General features: G+C 38.3%; 1 protein-coding gene across 1 annotated transcript in view; it reads left to right on the top strand.

Moving 5' to 3' along the window:
• The first annotated feature begins 68 nt into the window (after nucleotides 1–68).
• The window catches only part of smg1 (SMG1 nonsense mediated mRNA decay associated PI3K related kinase), a 39,070-nt gene continuing 23,288 nt past the window's right edge, over nucleotides 69–15,850 (top strand). The window contains 19 exon segments of the mRNA XM_048204471.1: nucleotides 69–297; nucleotides 3,287–3,444; nucleotides 5,648–5,800; nucleotides 5,898–6,034; nucleotides 6,123–6,181; nucleotides 6,573–6,786; nucleotides 6,870–6,995; nucleotides 7,080–7,152; nucleotides 7,225–7,322; nucleotides 7,405–7,578; nucleotides 7,742–7,963; nucleotides 8,122–8,223; nucleotides 9,444–9,713; nucleotides 9,834–9,964; nucleotides 10,435–10,596; nucleotides 11,109–11,227; nucleotides 11,404–11,491; nucleotides 11,638–11,739; nucleotides 11,871–12,011. Coding sequence (XP_048060428.1) covers nucleotides 221–297; nucleotides 3,287–3,444; nucleotides 5,648–5,800; nucleotides 5,898–6,034; nucleotides 6,123–6,181; nucleotides 6,573–6,786; nucleotides 6,870–6,995; nucleotides 7,080–7,152; nucleotides 7,225–7,322; nucleotides 7,405–7,578; nucleotides 7,742–7,963; nucleotides 8,122–8,223; nucleotides 9,444–9,713; nucleotides 9,834–9,964; nucleotides 10,435–10,596; nucleotides 11,109–11,227; nucleotides 11,404–11,491; nucleotides 11,638–11,739; nucleotides 11,871–12,011 — 2,606 coding nt within the window. The 5' untranslated portion in view covers nucleotides 69–220.

Below are 15,850 nucleotides of genomic sequence, written 5' to 3'. Positions count from 1 at the left end.
GCAGTTACTTCTGTGCACCGATAGATGGAGCTGCTGCCGTGTGAACCGCGGTGAAGGAAAGAGTAGAGAAATAGATGGGAGGGTCAGGCCGCTGGCTCTCAGTTTCAAACACGCTCAGTGCTTTTCAAACCTGTGCATGGACATAAAGTGAACGGTGAAATCAGGGTTTGTTTGCAGACTCTTCCCGTGTTAGACGGGTCATGCTGTCTTCGGGAAGGTAATGAGCCGCAAAGCCCTCGGGTCTCGGCTGAGCAGCGCCCACAAACTGCAGCGAAACTGGAATGACTGGCAGCCCAGGTCAGTAGCGCACCACACGGCCGAGCGCTCGCACTACAGGCCGCAGCTTCAGCGAGGCCTTGCTTTCGTCCGCCACTTTATCAAACACAACAGCCTCTCTCTCCACGTGAGGAGGCTTTTTAAGCATTCGTCTCATTCACACCTCACGATAATGTCACTGGGCTTCAGTCTGTGGGAATAACAACACCGCACAGCTAAACCGACAAATGTCAAACGCTCATGCTCAATTCTTCAGATTGGTTAGCAGATGTTAGCATAAGCTAACTCACAAACAATCGGTGAACGCTGGCGATGTTTATCACGTTAGTGTTTGTTTGTCAGCGTTGGTTTGTAGACTGAACATAAATGTGACTATAACGGCGGGGATTTATATTTTCGACGGACATGCTTATGTGTCCAATGTGTCGTGGTTTGTGTGAGGAAACACGCGTCTGGTCTGACACGTTTAGCCACACGCTCCATAACTTTATAGTATTTCAGCATTAGCGAAGTCGATTCATGTTGTAGTAGGTGTATTGCATACAGACGGGATCATATTTTCATAAATCCGTCTTGTATTGATTTAACGCTTCTTTTTTTCAACTCTTCAAGACAGTTTATTAAGCATTATTTGTTGTACCCCTTACTGTGCGTCTGATTTCTAATGTATAACCTTAAAAGTTTAGGCCTAGGTTAAACTATTTTAATTTAGACATTTTCATAGTTTAATTTCGGACAAGCCGAGTGAAGCCTGGACTGATTGTCAGTCAGTTCTGTGTGCCTCTGTTTGTCTGGAAAGCTTGTGAATTGGCAGCGAGTTTATTGGACTTTGAGCTTAAACTGGTTAACTGTTTGAATTCAGTCTTCAGTTTGCCTTAAAATCAAATGGTCATTGTCCAGTCAGTATATGAACATTGGAACGACGACTTGATGTATTTATTTTGAGTGCTCATTCACAGTTTGGTTCAGTTGAGTTGCATTATTTGAAACCATGTGGAAAAATGAAATCTCAGCTGGACTGTCAAATGACGTCTTGTCCAGAAGTCCCGGATGCAGATGAAATTTTATGAAAAACCTGGAAGATTGGTTAATCGTGCTCATTGACTTTGTATCTTTATCGGATGAGTGGTTCAAATTGTGAGCATTGTTGGTATTTCTGCCATATTAGGAAGTTTTGGCAGATATTGTAAATAATCAACATTATTTCTAAAATGTTAGAATTCAAAATGGTAAATTCAGATTGATTATTAAAGGAATAGTTCAACCAAAAAGGAAGGTTCAGTCATCTACTCGTTCACTTCCATTCATATGTTCCAAACCTGTATGCTTTAATGGAACACAAAATAAGAAGAATATCTCAGTCACAACACAATGATATCCTCAATTTTCATTTACTTTCAAGTTCCAAAATGAAGAAAAAAAAGTTAATGAGAATTTGTGATCGAATCCTCATTCTTTTTGAGTTCATTGATCTCTTCAGTGAATCAACTGATCCAATTCACTAAACCTGAATGATCCATTCATTTTGTGAAGCGGACTGATGCAATTTATCATTTTGTGTTCCACAGAAGAAGGTTGTGCATGTTTGGTGTGATGGGTTTTTTTTGGGTCAAAAATGGACTAAAGTGGTGGTGGTGGTGGACAGTCCATGTCATCCACTCTACCCTACCCATGTGAACTGTGAGCCCAGTACTGACAATAAATCCAAAGAAACAGTTTATAATATTAACTTGTCCTATTTAATCATGAAATAAAACATAATCACTAATAGGGCACATCAGTGCGTAGAACTATTTTATATTTAAGAATCTGTAAATTTATATGTAAAAAGTTACTGAGTGACTGATTTGAAAAGTTAGCAGTAAAATGAACAACAACGTTTGTCTGGCTATCACCAGACCAAGCACAATTTAAAATTGAACATTGGTCTTGAGAGTCTGTATGTGTTTTTTTCTACTGCACAAGAGGCGTGATCAACGAGCATTATTCACGCAATTGGATAGTCCTTCAACCAATCAGATCAACGATGCGGGTGACGTACTTTGCAGAGCGACGCAAAAACTCCAGACAGGTTTAGTTTGTATTAGTTTGTAGCATTGATCAGCGGTTTGCAGAAGCAGCAATGGCATTGAGCGATTTTTGCAGGTTGTGCAAAAAAAAAAACATGAAAGTGAGTGATATTTACACCCACTCGAGCGATTTGTTTGCTAAACTAAAGAAGTCATTCAGCATCGTCGAGAGGTTAAAAGGAATTGGATTGACGGTCGTGCTTGCCCTTTCTTCTCTATCGTCATCGTGTTATACCCGCCAATAGCGAGCAAAGTGGATAAGCCAGTCTGTGATTCGTTCCCGCAAAAGTGTAACAGACGCAGTAGAAATTAATGTACGGGTTTCCAGACTGGGTTTGCCGGGCGAAATCAAATCGCCGGCAGATCAGGCTGGGTTTACCCAGTCTACAACAAAGTATCACATTAGCCTACATAGAAAAAGTGGCAGATTATTATTGATTATCACTGTAATTCAGATTGTCGCACATTTAAATACAGTTGTCAATCCAGAGACTTTGCTGTGTGTAGTTGGTAGCATGTGAAAAATATATATTATATAAGGCTACAGAAAGCGAGCGAAGATCGCTGCCATTATAATCACTGAAGCTGACGATTATTTCAGTTCAACACAAGGTACACAAAGCTGCACTCCTGCAAAGACTTCCCTTACAATCAATAAAACTGTCTTTGCTGTGAATGCAATGCAATGAAGCTCTTACTGATATTGTTTATACTTTATATAGTATTATAATGAAAGGATTTGCGAGCGTCTAGAACTTGCGTTGAACAAAAACTGTTGAGCGGATTCTGACTAACTTAAACACCTCTGATTGGCTGTTGCATTCATGCACTCAACAGATAGGTCTGTGATTGGCTACAAAGCTCAATGCTACAAAAACATGTTAGAAACACTGAAAACTTTCGTCTGTGAAGTCACTGATGGTATATTGAATGCTTTTCAGAGGCAACAGTCTGTCAGCCAGCCAGGACGGCGTGAAGTGCAGTGTCTCTAGAGACCGTGGTTCAGAAGTTCTTTTCGACATTCTGCCCTCTGACCGGCCTGGCACCCCACCACTGCACAATGATGCCTTCACTGCCACAGACATACTCGAAGAAGGAGGTGCGTGCTTCATCCGACCCTTTGTTTAGCCTGGCTTTAATCAGCTGGATTACATGCCCCAGTGTTTTTCACCTGTATTATTATGGTTTTCAACATCAATAACCTTGTGCTGGGCTGGTATCTGAAGGTTTGATGATTGTTTGTTTGATTCATCTTTTGTGTGTCTCCCTGGTTAAGGTTTCCGTTTATAGAAATAAAAAGAGAAAGTAACTTCAGCAAGTGTTTACTTTCTTTTTGGAAGGTCCCAGAGTTTCCTTGTGTAAATAAGTCCATATTTACTTAGATTGTTAGCGTCTTTTTTAATCTAAAGCTGGTAAGTATGATGATATATATTGTGTTGATATAAATTATCTATTGATAGAGATTTTAAATATTATAATATATCAATATCAATATATTTGTTCTATTATTTTTGTATTGTTGTTTTTAATAACAAAAAAATCCAAAATAATTTTGTTATTGTGAAATATTACTTATATCATGAAATTTTTATATTGCCCACCCCTAGATTATACTGTAATATACATGCATATTTGACAGTGAGGCACTGAGCTTGAGCTTTTATAGTGAGATATGGGTCAATGACGTATAAAGATTTTCAACAGGCCAATTTTAAAATCCAAAAAATATCTGTCGCAATTGTTCAAACATTAAGAATGTTGTGTACACATCAATTCATATTCAAATTATACATTAAGTGATTTTAGTGTTTTTTTTTTTTTTTTTATCTAGATAAAATTGGCCATAGCCTTAAAAAATGTCATGGTGCAACTGTGTTTTATCTTAAAATTAATTCATTTCCTTTTTATCATTATTTTTTTTTTTACAAGTTATCAGTAATTAAAGTGTTTAGAAACAAAGTATTTGCAGTTTGTTTGAGATTCTGTAAAGAATGACCTTATATTTTTGCTCTATAACTTCAGAGTTGCCTTCTTAAATGTAGTTTAACACTTATTTTTCCCGTAAACAGCATAAAATTGATAAAAATGCCATTCACTTAAATATACTGTATCAGTGATTCATATTTCAGCCACAGAAATGAGATTTTATTTTTAATTTAATACCATTGTTATTATTATTGGTCGCACCACATGATGTGTGGTCGTTCCAAGTGACACGAAGACCTTAAATTTCATTAAAAATCTATTGAAAGAGATCAATAAACAATCAATTTTATAAAAAAAAATTTAAACCAGATTTTATTAAAATTTCACAGAATTTTCCTGAACACACATTTTACAAGCATTTTTTATATTAAAAAATCACATCGCAAACATAAGTGCACCATTTCATTTAAGATGACTTTCATTTAAGTTGAAATTAATTTAATTCATCAAGGACACATTAGGCTTGAATTGATCAAAAGTGATAGTAAAGACATTTTATAATTTTACAAGAGATTTATTTGAACTTTCTATTTATCAAAGAATCCTGGCAAATAAAATATATCAGTTTCCACGAAAATATAAACATTGATATAATCAGAAATGTTTTTTGAGCAGCATGTCAGAATCATTTCTGAAGAATCATGTGACACTGAAGACTGTAGTAATGATGCTGAAAATTCAGCTTTGATCACAGGAATAAATTTCAGTTTACTATTTATTCACATAGAAAACAGATATTTTAAATTGTAATATTATTTCACTCTTCTCCTAGCAAGGTGCAACTCCATTCTTGCTGAATATAGTTATAAATAAATAAACAATAAATGACTTGACTTGATCTGAGATCTATCGTGGTTTAAAATCAGAATTCTGCACTGAATTTGAATGCTTCTTACTAGATCTCACAGCGAATTCAAAAGCTTTCTCACTAGACCTCCCAGCGCTGTGTAGTAACGGTGTCGCGTGATCGAGATCGCCTCGCGAGTAAACCTTCTGAGCTCACTCTGTGCTTTCTAAATTGGTCCAAACAGATAAACGGTCGGCACATTGCACAGCTCAAATTCGCTTCGTTTGCCATTTGATGTTTTTCATATGCAACAGAAAAGACAGATCTTATCAGCAGGGCAACGTGGTGGGCAATCTTACTCGCGCTGGCAAGAAAAAAGGTTGCAGTCTGGAGCCTATATTCGTATTGCCCTGATTATGAATCATAGCACCTACTTTGCTGTTGGCACAATGTTTTGGCCCATCTTGTGTTTTCACAAACAAATGTTATGCTTTTAGAGAAGGGAACTGACAGTATTCTTGCTTAATAGGTGAATATGATGCTGATGGAGGCCTCTCTGAAAATACTTATGGTTGGAAGTCGGTGGGGCAAGAGTTGAGAATCAATGATGTGACTTCTGATATAACCACTTTTCAGCATGGAAACCGTGCTTTAGCTACAAAGGACATGAGGAAATCACAGGGTATGTTCACCTCTCAGTACTCATACATTGCTTGCAGATTAACTAAGACTCATTCATTTGCTTATTTACCAACATCACATTCTCTGTTATGTCCCAGACCGACCGTTGGCTCACTCTGAGGAGTCTCGTCTGGCCAATCTTCTGCGGAGAGCATCACGGGAAGATGACCGAGAACGCAGACTGGCCACTGTGAAACAAATGAGGGAGTTCATTGTGCACTCTGAAAATAAAGTGGTATGATCTGACATGCACAAATAGATTTAAATGTGTCCCTGGAATTAGAGTGTTTTTAATCTGTATTGTTTGTATTCATGCATTACAGGTCCTAGTGAAACAGTTGGATTCCATTTTGAGCACCCTGAATGACATTTTGAATGAGAGGTGCGACTGCACAACCTATTTTTAACACAATGGGGGGTTATCAGAATTCACTCTTGAGGGGATATATTTAGCACTTCATTGTTCATATTATGAGCACCACGCTGAATCCTAGTCATAAAGCATTTAACTGGCCATTACTACATGACATACTTGATTCCCATTTCTCAATCACTTCATTCTGCTGTCTGATATTTTTGTAAACTGACCGATTAAAATGTATATGTGGCTGTTGTCCCTAGCAGCCAATCTCCTACACTCGTTTCTCACATCATGAAATAATTGAAATTTGGGATATTGCAATATAATGTACAATCAGCTACTCATTTTTGAAAAAAAAAACCCCTACAATACCTTATCACAAGATTCTATGCATTTCTGTTTGGATTTACAGTAGTAAGCTCCTACACGAGCTCAGGCAGGAGGCTGCATGCTGTCTGGGATTGCTCTGTGCGGCCCTCAGTTATGAAGCCGAGAGGATCTTCAAGTGGATGTTCCTCAAGTTTAGTGTGTCCACAAAGGATGAGGTGAAGCTGCTGTACCTGGTGGCAGTGCACAAAGCACTTGAAACAGCAGGGGAGAAGAAGGCTTTTTCAGCTGTAATGCAGGTATTTATTCAGCTCAGATCTCTCTTCTATTACGCTTTTCAGCCACAGAAATAGATTAAAAGTTTTACCGTTTTCTCATTCAGCTGGTGATGAGCAGCCTTCAGTCTATCTTGGAGAACTTGGACACACCGGAACTGTTGTGCCAAAGTGTAAAGTGTATTTTGCTGGTGGCCCGTTGTTATCCACACATATTCAGCACCAACTTCAGAGTAAGAAGGACAAGCAGTCTTAACTTGAATCCTAAAATCTGAAAGGAACAAATTTGATGATAAACGCCTGTTTTTGTTTTCCAGGACACAGTGGATATCTTAGTTGGCTGGCATATAGATCACACACAGAAGCAGTCTCTTACTCAACAAGTGTCTGGTGAGATTTTTATATTTAGTTTCATTTCCCCTTTTTGGGAAATAACCTGTCTAACCTGTCTCATCTTTTTAGGCTGGTTACAGAGTCTGGAGCAGTTTTGGGTGGCGGATTTGGCCTTCTCAACCACACTGTTGGGACAGTTTTTGGAAGATATGGAGGCATATGCTGAGGTAAAGTAAACAGTTTTCAATTAATTTCCCATTGTACCTTAATTATGAGATGTCTGAGGTTCTAATACTCTGTCCTTCATAGGATTTGAGTCATGTTGTATCTGGAGAATCAGGAGATGAGGACATTCCCCCTCCCACAGTATCCCTGCCAAAACTGGCAGCCCTTTTGAGAGTTTTTAGCACTGTTGTGCACAGCATCGGAGAACGATTCAACCCCATCCGTGGGCCTCCTATCACAGAAGCATATGTCACTGATGTTAGTATCCAACACGCATGACCCCTGTTTTAATTATCTGTCTAACTGCAATACAAATAGATAATCTAAGATAAACTGCTGTCAACAATTTTTGACACGTTGACTACACGCATACAATCCCTAACTGATCAGACATCAATTGTTTGTGTTTTCTCGATTACAGGTTTTGAACCGTGTTTTGGCTTGTGTCACCACAGCTAAGCAGGTGTTCTTTTCGGAGGCGGTGCTGACAGCTGGAAATGAGTGTGTGTGTGTTCTGCTGGTGAGCATGGACTTGGGCAGCTTGCTGATTGATGCTGTAATATCTTATGGCCTAGACCAGCTGGACAGCTGCCAGTGCTGCGGACCAGAATACAGCATGTCCGTCCTCACGCTGCTTACGCTGGTAGGACTTGACTCGATTAATCCAATAATCGACAGACCAGACTAGAATTTATGGGCTTTATGTAAATATTGTTCACTGGCCACACTTCTGCAGTTGTTTTTCAGTGATTTTTAAAATTATTTTTCACACATTTAATCTGTTTGTTTGGGTGGTTGTAGATTGTTGACCAGATAAACACCAAACTCCCAGCTGCTTTTGTGGAAAAGTTGTTGGCCCCAAATTCTCAACTCTTGGAGCTGCGCTTCCACAGAGAGAGAGAGGTACGATCAGTAAACACTAGGGGTGTGACGAGATCTCGTGTCACGAGATCTCGCGAGACTAAAATGTGACGAGATTTCTCGTCGAGGCGAAAAGTAGTCTTGTGATGTTGCCATGACAGAGTGTTAGGATGATTAGGAAAGAATATGCCACCGCTACGTTTACATTACGCCTCCACTATCGTTTTGCTTTGTATTTAAATAAAAACACTTAATTTAGTTGGATAACGGTCGCCGCCGCTCCATATTTACAGAGTTACGCGCGATCGTGAAAGTGAAAGTAAATGGGAGCGCACATTTAAACGCGATTTCAATACCCCGCATGTTGGAAGCGGCTCGCTGATGAATACAGATATCTCTCAATATGAAAGCTATTTTAGGCTGGGCAGTGTAGTTGTAACCATCTCTTAGCTCTGTATCAAAGAAAAATTTGGTCTTATTTGCGCTTAATATTGAGAGGGTGCGATTATGGTTGCACTTATTGTAAAGTGTTACCATAAAAATGAATAACAGTTTTCTCTTAATCTTCTTAAGCACAAACAATAAGGTTTCATTTGTTAACATTAGTTAATGCACTGTGAACTATCATGAACTAACAATGACTATTTTTATTAACTAACATTAACAAAGATTAATAAATACTGTAGCACATATATTGATCATTGTTAGTTGATGTTGGTTAATATGTTAATGTTCAATAAATGAGACCTTATTGTAAAGTGTTACCATTTTTATTCATACTGTTTTTATTTCTATGATCAGTTTGTGGAAAGGAGATCAGTTAGGAGGTCAAAAGTTGTAGAAGCTCATAAATCATGTACAGCAAGGTCTGAAGAGACTGAAATCATACAGGAGAGAAGTCAGTCAGTTGAATTAGTGGCAAAACCTTTTACAGTACTTGAGTATTGTTGCCTTTTACTGCATATGATAATTCATACTTAGAAAGTAGAACTGAAATGACATTCATTACTAAGATGATTAGTTAAAACATTTCAAATACACCTGCAGAATATTTTTCTAGTCATGTATTTCGCCATTGAGGATTTCTTAAAAATAGTGTGTAAAAATCTTGCCTCGTCTCGTGAACTCAATCTCGAGTCTCGTCTCGTCTTGTGAGATACCCGTCTCGTCACACCCCTAGTAAACACGGCTGTATAAATTCATCAAACGTAATGTGTCAAACTGCATTGAGTTAACACATATTAAATGGGTTTGTGTCACAGGTGATGGCAGCAGCACATGGAGTGTATCATGCTGTGCTGAGCTTGAAGAACATCCCTATCCTGGAAGCGGCTTATAAACTGGTCTTGGGCGAGATGGGCTGTGCACTGAACAGCTTGCTGAGCCCTCTGGGTTTGTCTGCCGCCTGTCCTCACATACAACATCCTGCTTTCAGCCAGCTGCAGTTCAGCCCAGAGAGGGCTGAGTTTATCCTCATCTTCAACCTCAGTGCTCTCACCACCATTGGCAACACAAAGAACTCCCTCATCGGGGTTAGCATGAATTCAAACTCAGTTTTTCTTCATTTCTTAAATAATTGTTTTGAGATGCTGTCATAGTCTGTAACTTTTACATCAGGAAGAGTAATAACACTTATATTTTATGTGTTACAGATGTGGGCTTTGTCTCCTACTGTGTTTGCCCTGCTCAGTCAGAATCTGGTTGTAGTTCACTCTGATTTGGCCGTTCATCACCCTGCTGTCCAGTATGCAGTGCTCTACACTCTATACTCTCATTGCACCAGGTAACAATGCAACATCTAGATGATGCTACCTGAAAAATGTACAGGGTTCCCACTGTCATGGACCGGAAAATTCTTGAATGTATTCAGATTATTATTTCATTTTACACTAGTTCAAAATTTTGGGGTCAGTAAGTTGTTGTTGTTTTTTTTTGTTGTTGTTTTTTTTTAAAGAAATTAATAATTTTATTCAGCAATGATGCATTAAATTGATCAGTGAAGACATTTACTGAGCCGGCGAATTCAGTGTTCAGCAAGTGGCATTGTGGTTTCATGAATTATGCAGTGCTATATGGGTGAATCATAGATTGTAAGTGTTTCCACACCCCCACCCCCCAGCGTACATAAAACTGTCAAAGAACACTGTCATTCGACTCGGACATAAGCTTGAATTGAGTCTCACTCACTCCGGGCGTGATTACTAATAGACTGCTGTTTTTTGTTTTTTTTTCTCTCTCTTTGTTTCTCTCAAGACATGATCACTTTATCTCAAGCAGCCTGAGCTCCTCGTCTCCATCCCTTTTCGACGGTGCTGTCATCAGCACAGTTACCACGGCAACCAAAAGGCATTTCAGCACGCTCCTTAATTTGCTGGGTATGCTGCTCAGCAAGGATCATCTCAACCCTGAGGCGAGGTACACAGCTCACACTGCTGTCTATAATGAGTCCTGTTGTGATAATATATCTGAACTGCTTGCTCTTTCAGGTGCTATAATCACTTGTACAGTGATGAGTGTAATTATACCTTTTTTTTAATTCCTTATCTGCATATGGCAACAGTTTAGTGTTTTAGAAAATTAGCGAGTGTACAGTGGGGTCCAAAAATGTTAAACAGAAGTCAGTATTCAAATTCATTTTTTTCTTAATTTTGTTTTCAGTCATAATTTCAGTGAAAACCTCTACATGAGTTTAAAATTTCTTTGTATTTAGGATGTATCTTCCTTAATTAAAAATCTCATTTAACTAGCCTATTTCTTTTTTTATTTTACTCGATATAATGTTTTTTGTTGAATTTTTTTCTGATTCCTTAAACTTTAATTAGATTTTTAATTGCAGATTTTCAGTATGGTCTCAGACCCCACTGTATGTAATTTCCCTGTATTTCCACAAGACGACAATGATTGTCTTTTTTTACCACTCATTTTAGGCGGCTGTTACTCACTTGGTCTTTGGAGGTGTCTTTGATGATGAAGAAATCTGAAACTTACTCCCCTCTGTTCTCACTCCCATCCTTTCTCAAATTCTGCAAAGGGTTGCTGGCGAATTGTGAGTAAATATCTCCTATTATTAATTCTGCATTTTGAGTTCACAGAGGCAAAACAATGTTATGAACACAAAACAATTCTCCAGATCAGTAGGGGGTAAACAAATAATGGCTTAAGAAAACAATAATCTGGTTGCCAAGTGAATGTGCATTTACATGTTGGTATTCCTCTGTGCAGCCTTGAATGAAGACCCAACCATATGTCTGCAGGCATGTAACAGTCTACAGGTTCTGTCGTCTTCCTTGACCACAGAGCTTTTTCAGAGGTAATCTCACATTCTCTGCTTGTTAGACACTGTCTTCCTGCAGGAACATTCATTAGTGCTGCAACTTTTCCTCCTGCTCTTTGGAGGTGGGGGTAAAAAAACATCTTGTCTGATCAGCACTGGTTCTGTCTCCTCTTTCTCTGCAGGTGTGTGGACGTGTGCCGAGTGCAGCTTGTCCACTCAGCAGTCCGAGTTCGGCAGGCCTTTGGGAAATTGCTGAGATCTGTACCCATGCACATCGCGTTGAGGTTCGCCAGACTCTTTTTCATCTGCCTCCAATCCATACAATAGAAACCTGGGGGAGGAGAAATAAAACCTACCTTGTTTTATCTCCAGCTGTAGTTGATATGATGGTAATTGTCGGCTTGTCTCCCAGCAGTGCCCGGAGTCACTCTGAGATTAAGGAGATTTCTCTGGCCATCCGCCGACACATGAGCAAAGTGCCTAGCAACACATTCCACCCACAGGACTTCTCTGACCTCGTTGGGTTTATTCTGTATGGAACGGTCCACCGTGGAGGGTGAGTAGGCAGCCTGGACGTCAGCGTACAGCCGCTCTGGTGGCCATGATTTTATTTATTCTCAACTTTTTGAGAACATATGGGTACATGTTTGTTCATTTGAATGTTTTTATTTGTTAGTGGAACTTATTAAACCCTGTAACGTAGATGATCCTCAGCTAAAATAAAAGCTGTGCATGTGGTGGGAGTCATCATATTCTGAATTGTTTACAGAGTTCCCACGCGCCTTGAAAGTACTTGGATTTCAGACACATGAAATCAAGGCCTGGAAAGTACTTGAAAACAAATATTGGTCCTTGAAAGTGCTTGAATTAAATTTGAAATACATTTTGGATATATTCATACATGCATTAACGTTACATTCAATAAAATCGTTGTTTACCATGGTGAAAAGCCGAGAGGAACAATAATAACCGGTTTCTTCACGACCAGTTTCAAAGTTCCGTGCGACTGCCGCTAGGGGGTGAAAGGCGGCTTCATAGGGGTGTGCAATTTTGATCGATTAAAAGGACTCCATGATCTGCTTTTGAAGAAATAACGTTTGTATCGTGCTAGTTGCAGTCCTGGCGCCTCTGTCTCAACATACTGTGTACAGGGTTTCCGCGGGGTCTTAAAAAGTCTTAAAAAGTCTAAAATTCTGAACTTTAAATTTAAGGCCTTAAAAAGTCTTAAAAACGGCCAGATTTTCATCCGAGGTCTTAAATTTCATTTAGTCAGGTCTTAAATTTTTTTACCCATTTCCAGAAACGCTACCTGCTGAAAGTTATTACAAAGTAGCAAAAAAGTAGCGAGTCGTAGTTCTTTCTGGTGTATATTGGTGTTGGTATACGCGGTGATACAACTACAAATCCCGTGATAAATGCAATACCTGCCCGCGAAATACGTCTGCGTCTCCTCAGAGTTTGTTAAAGTTCGGCTACGTGTGGAAAATGGGAATGTGTACTTTCAACGAGACATGGCTAGATCACAGCGATTTCTGCTGTTGGTTACAAGCGGTACCCAGCTCCAGGTACGAGGCTCACTGCAAACTTTGCAAAAACAAAAAAAAATCAGTTAGAGAGTCTGGGTGTGAAGCGGTGTAAAGGCGCTGGAGTCACACGCCAGAGCGGAGAAACACAAGCTAGCCGCAAAATCCCTTCAGCGGACTCGGCCAATTAGCCTCACCACTGCCGTCGTCCTCCTCAATGCCTGGTTCCTCCGGTCTCCAGCGCAATATCATCACAGCTCCGTCGAACAACCTTCGGGGTACTTTTGGAGCGACTGACACATCAAAAGCCGAGGTGATTTGTATACTACACACGGTGACTAAACAAACACTAACGTTACTCATTTAATAGCAACAGTGAGATTAGCGATCTCTTCCAAGTGATGTTCCCTGATTCAGTAATCGCGAAGCCGTTCTCTTGCGGGCCCAACAAGATCGCTTATGGCGAGATTTGGATTGGGGGAGTTTATAAAGAGGGAATTGATTCGTACTCTTACCGGGCCGTATGTCGTAACGTTCAATGAAAGCCAAAATCAGACCACCAGGACCATTGTTCTGGAACAATGGAATTGTTAAGTCGAGGTACCTGGGCTCACAGTTCATGGGACAGTGCGGGACACACACACACACACACACACACACACACACACACACACACATACATATATCAGATAATCCATGTTAGATAGATACTCTAATTATCCCGAGGTAAGTATCTATCTATGTAAAATGGATTATCTGGTGTGAGTGTGTGTGTGTGTGTGTGTGTGTGTGTGTGTGTGTGCGCTACATTGGTTGTTACATGGGTTGGAGTAGCCTGTTCAATCTTTATTAGGCTATTAATATGCTGTTTTGTAATGTAAATAAATATGAGATGAAATCTATTCTATTTGAGGGCAAGTTTGTTTTAGCCTATTTTCATTTTGGGCCTAAGGTTTTGGGCATTTGGCACATTGATGTGTGTGGAAGGTTACTAATGTGATTGCTTTATCTGTAAATTAAATTAATGCTTTTTCAATGACTGAATTCATTGAAATAAAATGATTTTTTCAGAATTTCTTTGATTTGAATATTTTTTGGTAATGCGTCGTGTAGGTCTTAAATTTCAATCTTTATGGTCTTAAAATGTCTTAAAAAGGTCTTAAATTTGACTTACTGAAACCTGCATAAACCCTGTGTGTAGTACAAAGTGCCATACATTCACATAACATGTTAACACAGCGGTAGAGTTATACTCACTGCAGTTATTCACAATCACAAAAGTTTATCATTTGCATCAGTTTTAAAGCCTTGCCGGTTAAAAACATGCTTTTCTGAGTGGATACACCCGAAGCGCGCGCACTCTATAAAGCCTGTCAAACACTGCATTTGCTGGACAATGTTATCGTTTGCATTTTACTCTGTTGATACCGTCAAAAACACAACAGGTTTACACCATCGGTTAAGTGTAAATTCCAAGTAAACAGATGAGAGAAAATCGAATGTGTGTCAGTTAATTATGTCTTTAAAGGGGTGGTTCAACCAAAAATTAAAATTGTCTTTATTTACTCACTCTAAAGTTGATTAAAACTTGTATTAATTTCTCTCTTCTGTCAGAACATATTTTGAAGAAAGTGGGTAACCAAACATTTGCTGGTACCCATTGACATCAATAGTATTTTTTTTCCTACTATGGGACTCACTGGGGACAAGCAACTGTTTGGTTTCCCACATTCTTCAAAAAAAAAAAAAAAAAACTGTTCAAGAGAACACATTTATTCAGGTTTAAAACAACTTCTACGGTGAGTAAATAATGACAGAATTTCCTTTTTTTTTTTAATTGCTTTAATACAGTAGCTTTAACAAGAAACTTAAGCCGGGCACACATTTAACGATTGTAAGGCCGATTATGAATGTAAATTGATACTTATGACTGATCGCACTCAAACGCGTCCAGTCAGAGCCAGCTGCGTTCAGTCTGCGATTACAGTCGGTGTTCAAATTCCATGTGTAAGTATTTAAATCGGCTTCAGTCGCAGGAAACAATCGATTGTATGTTGAGCACAGTCTTGTTTTAGCTAGTCGTTAAATGTGTGCCCGGCTTTAGAAATTAGTATTTTTATCTTCATCCACTTTGGGCTGAAAGTTTTTTTTTTTTTTTTTTTTTTTTTTTTTTTTTATATATATATATATATATATATATATATATATATATATATATATATATATATATATATATATATATATATATATATATATATATATATTTGTTACCTTGTAAGGCTATTTTTTTTTCATATATAGGGAAATTAGTTTGACTGTACTGCTCAGTCACTGGCAAAATAGTAAAACCAACATGAAAAAGATTTCTGATCAAATCATGAATCGTGATATTTTTGCCATATCGCCCACCCCTACTTATTAATTAGAATATTATGCATATTATGTAGAGTTAGTTTCCCCCAAGGGGGCGTTTTTCCCCCACCCTAAATTCACAATTGCGAGTTAAAAAGTCAGAATTGTTATATATAAATTGCAATTTGATTTTTTTTTTTTTTTTTTTTTTTTTTTTTTTTTTTTTCTCAGAAGTGCTCATTTATATCTCTCAATTCTGACTTTTTCTTTCTCAGAATTGCAAGATTATATCTATAATATATTGTATATATTCTGACTTTATAAGCCACAATTACGATCCATATAATCCTTATAACATATAATTTTTTCACTCAATTGCAAAATTTATTTTTACAATATTCTCTCTATATAATGTTTTTACTCAAGTAATGATTCATAAAAAATAAAAACCAAAACTAGTGTGGAAAGATTGTTAACATTAGAGATAAGGAAGCTGCAAACGGTTTTAGTATATTTCCAA

This window comes from Megalobrama amblycephala, linkage group LG1 (assembly GCF_018812025.1).
Source record: "Megalobrama amblycephala isolate DHTTF-2021 linkage group LG1, ASM1881202v1, whole genome shotgun sequence".
Classification (NCBI taxonomy): domain Eukaryota; kingdom Metazoa; phylum Chordata; class Actinopteri; order Cypriniformes; family Xenocyprididae; genus Megalobrama; species Megalobrama amblycephala.
The sequence above is the reverse complement of the archived record's forward strand: the minus strand, read 5'-3'. Positions and strand labels throughout refer to the sequence as shown.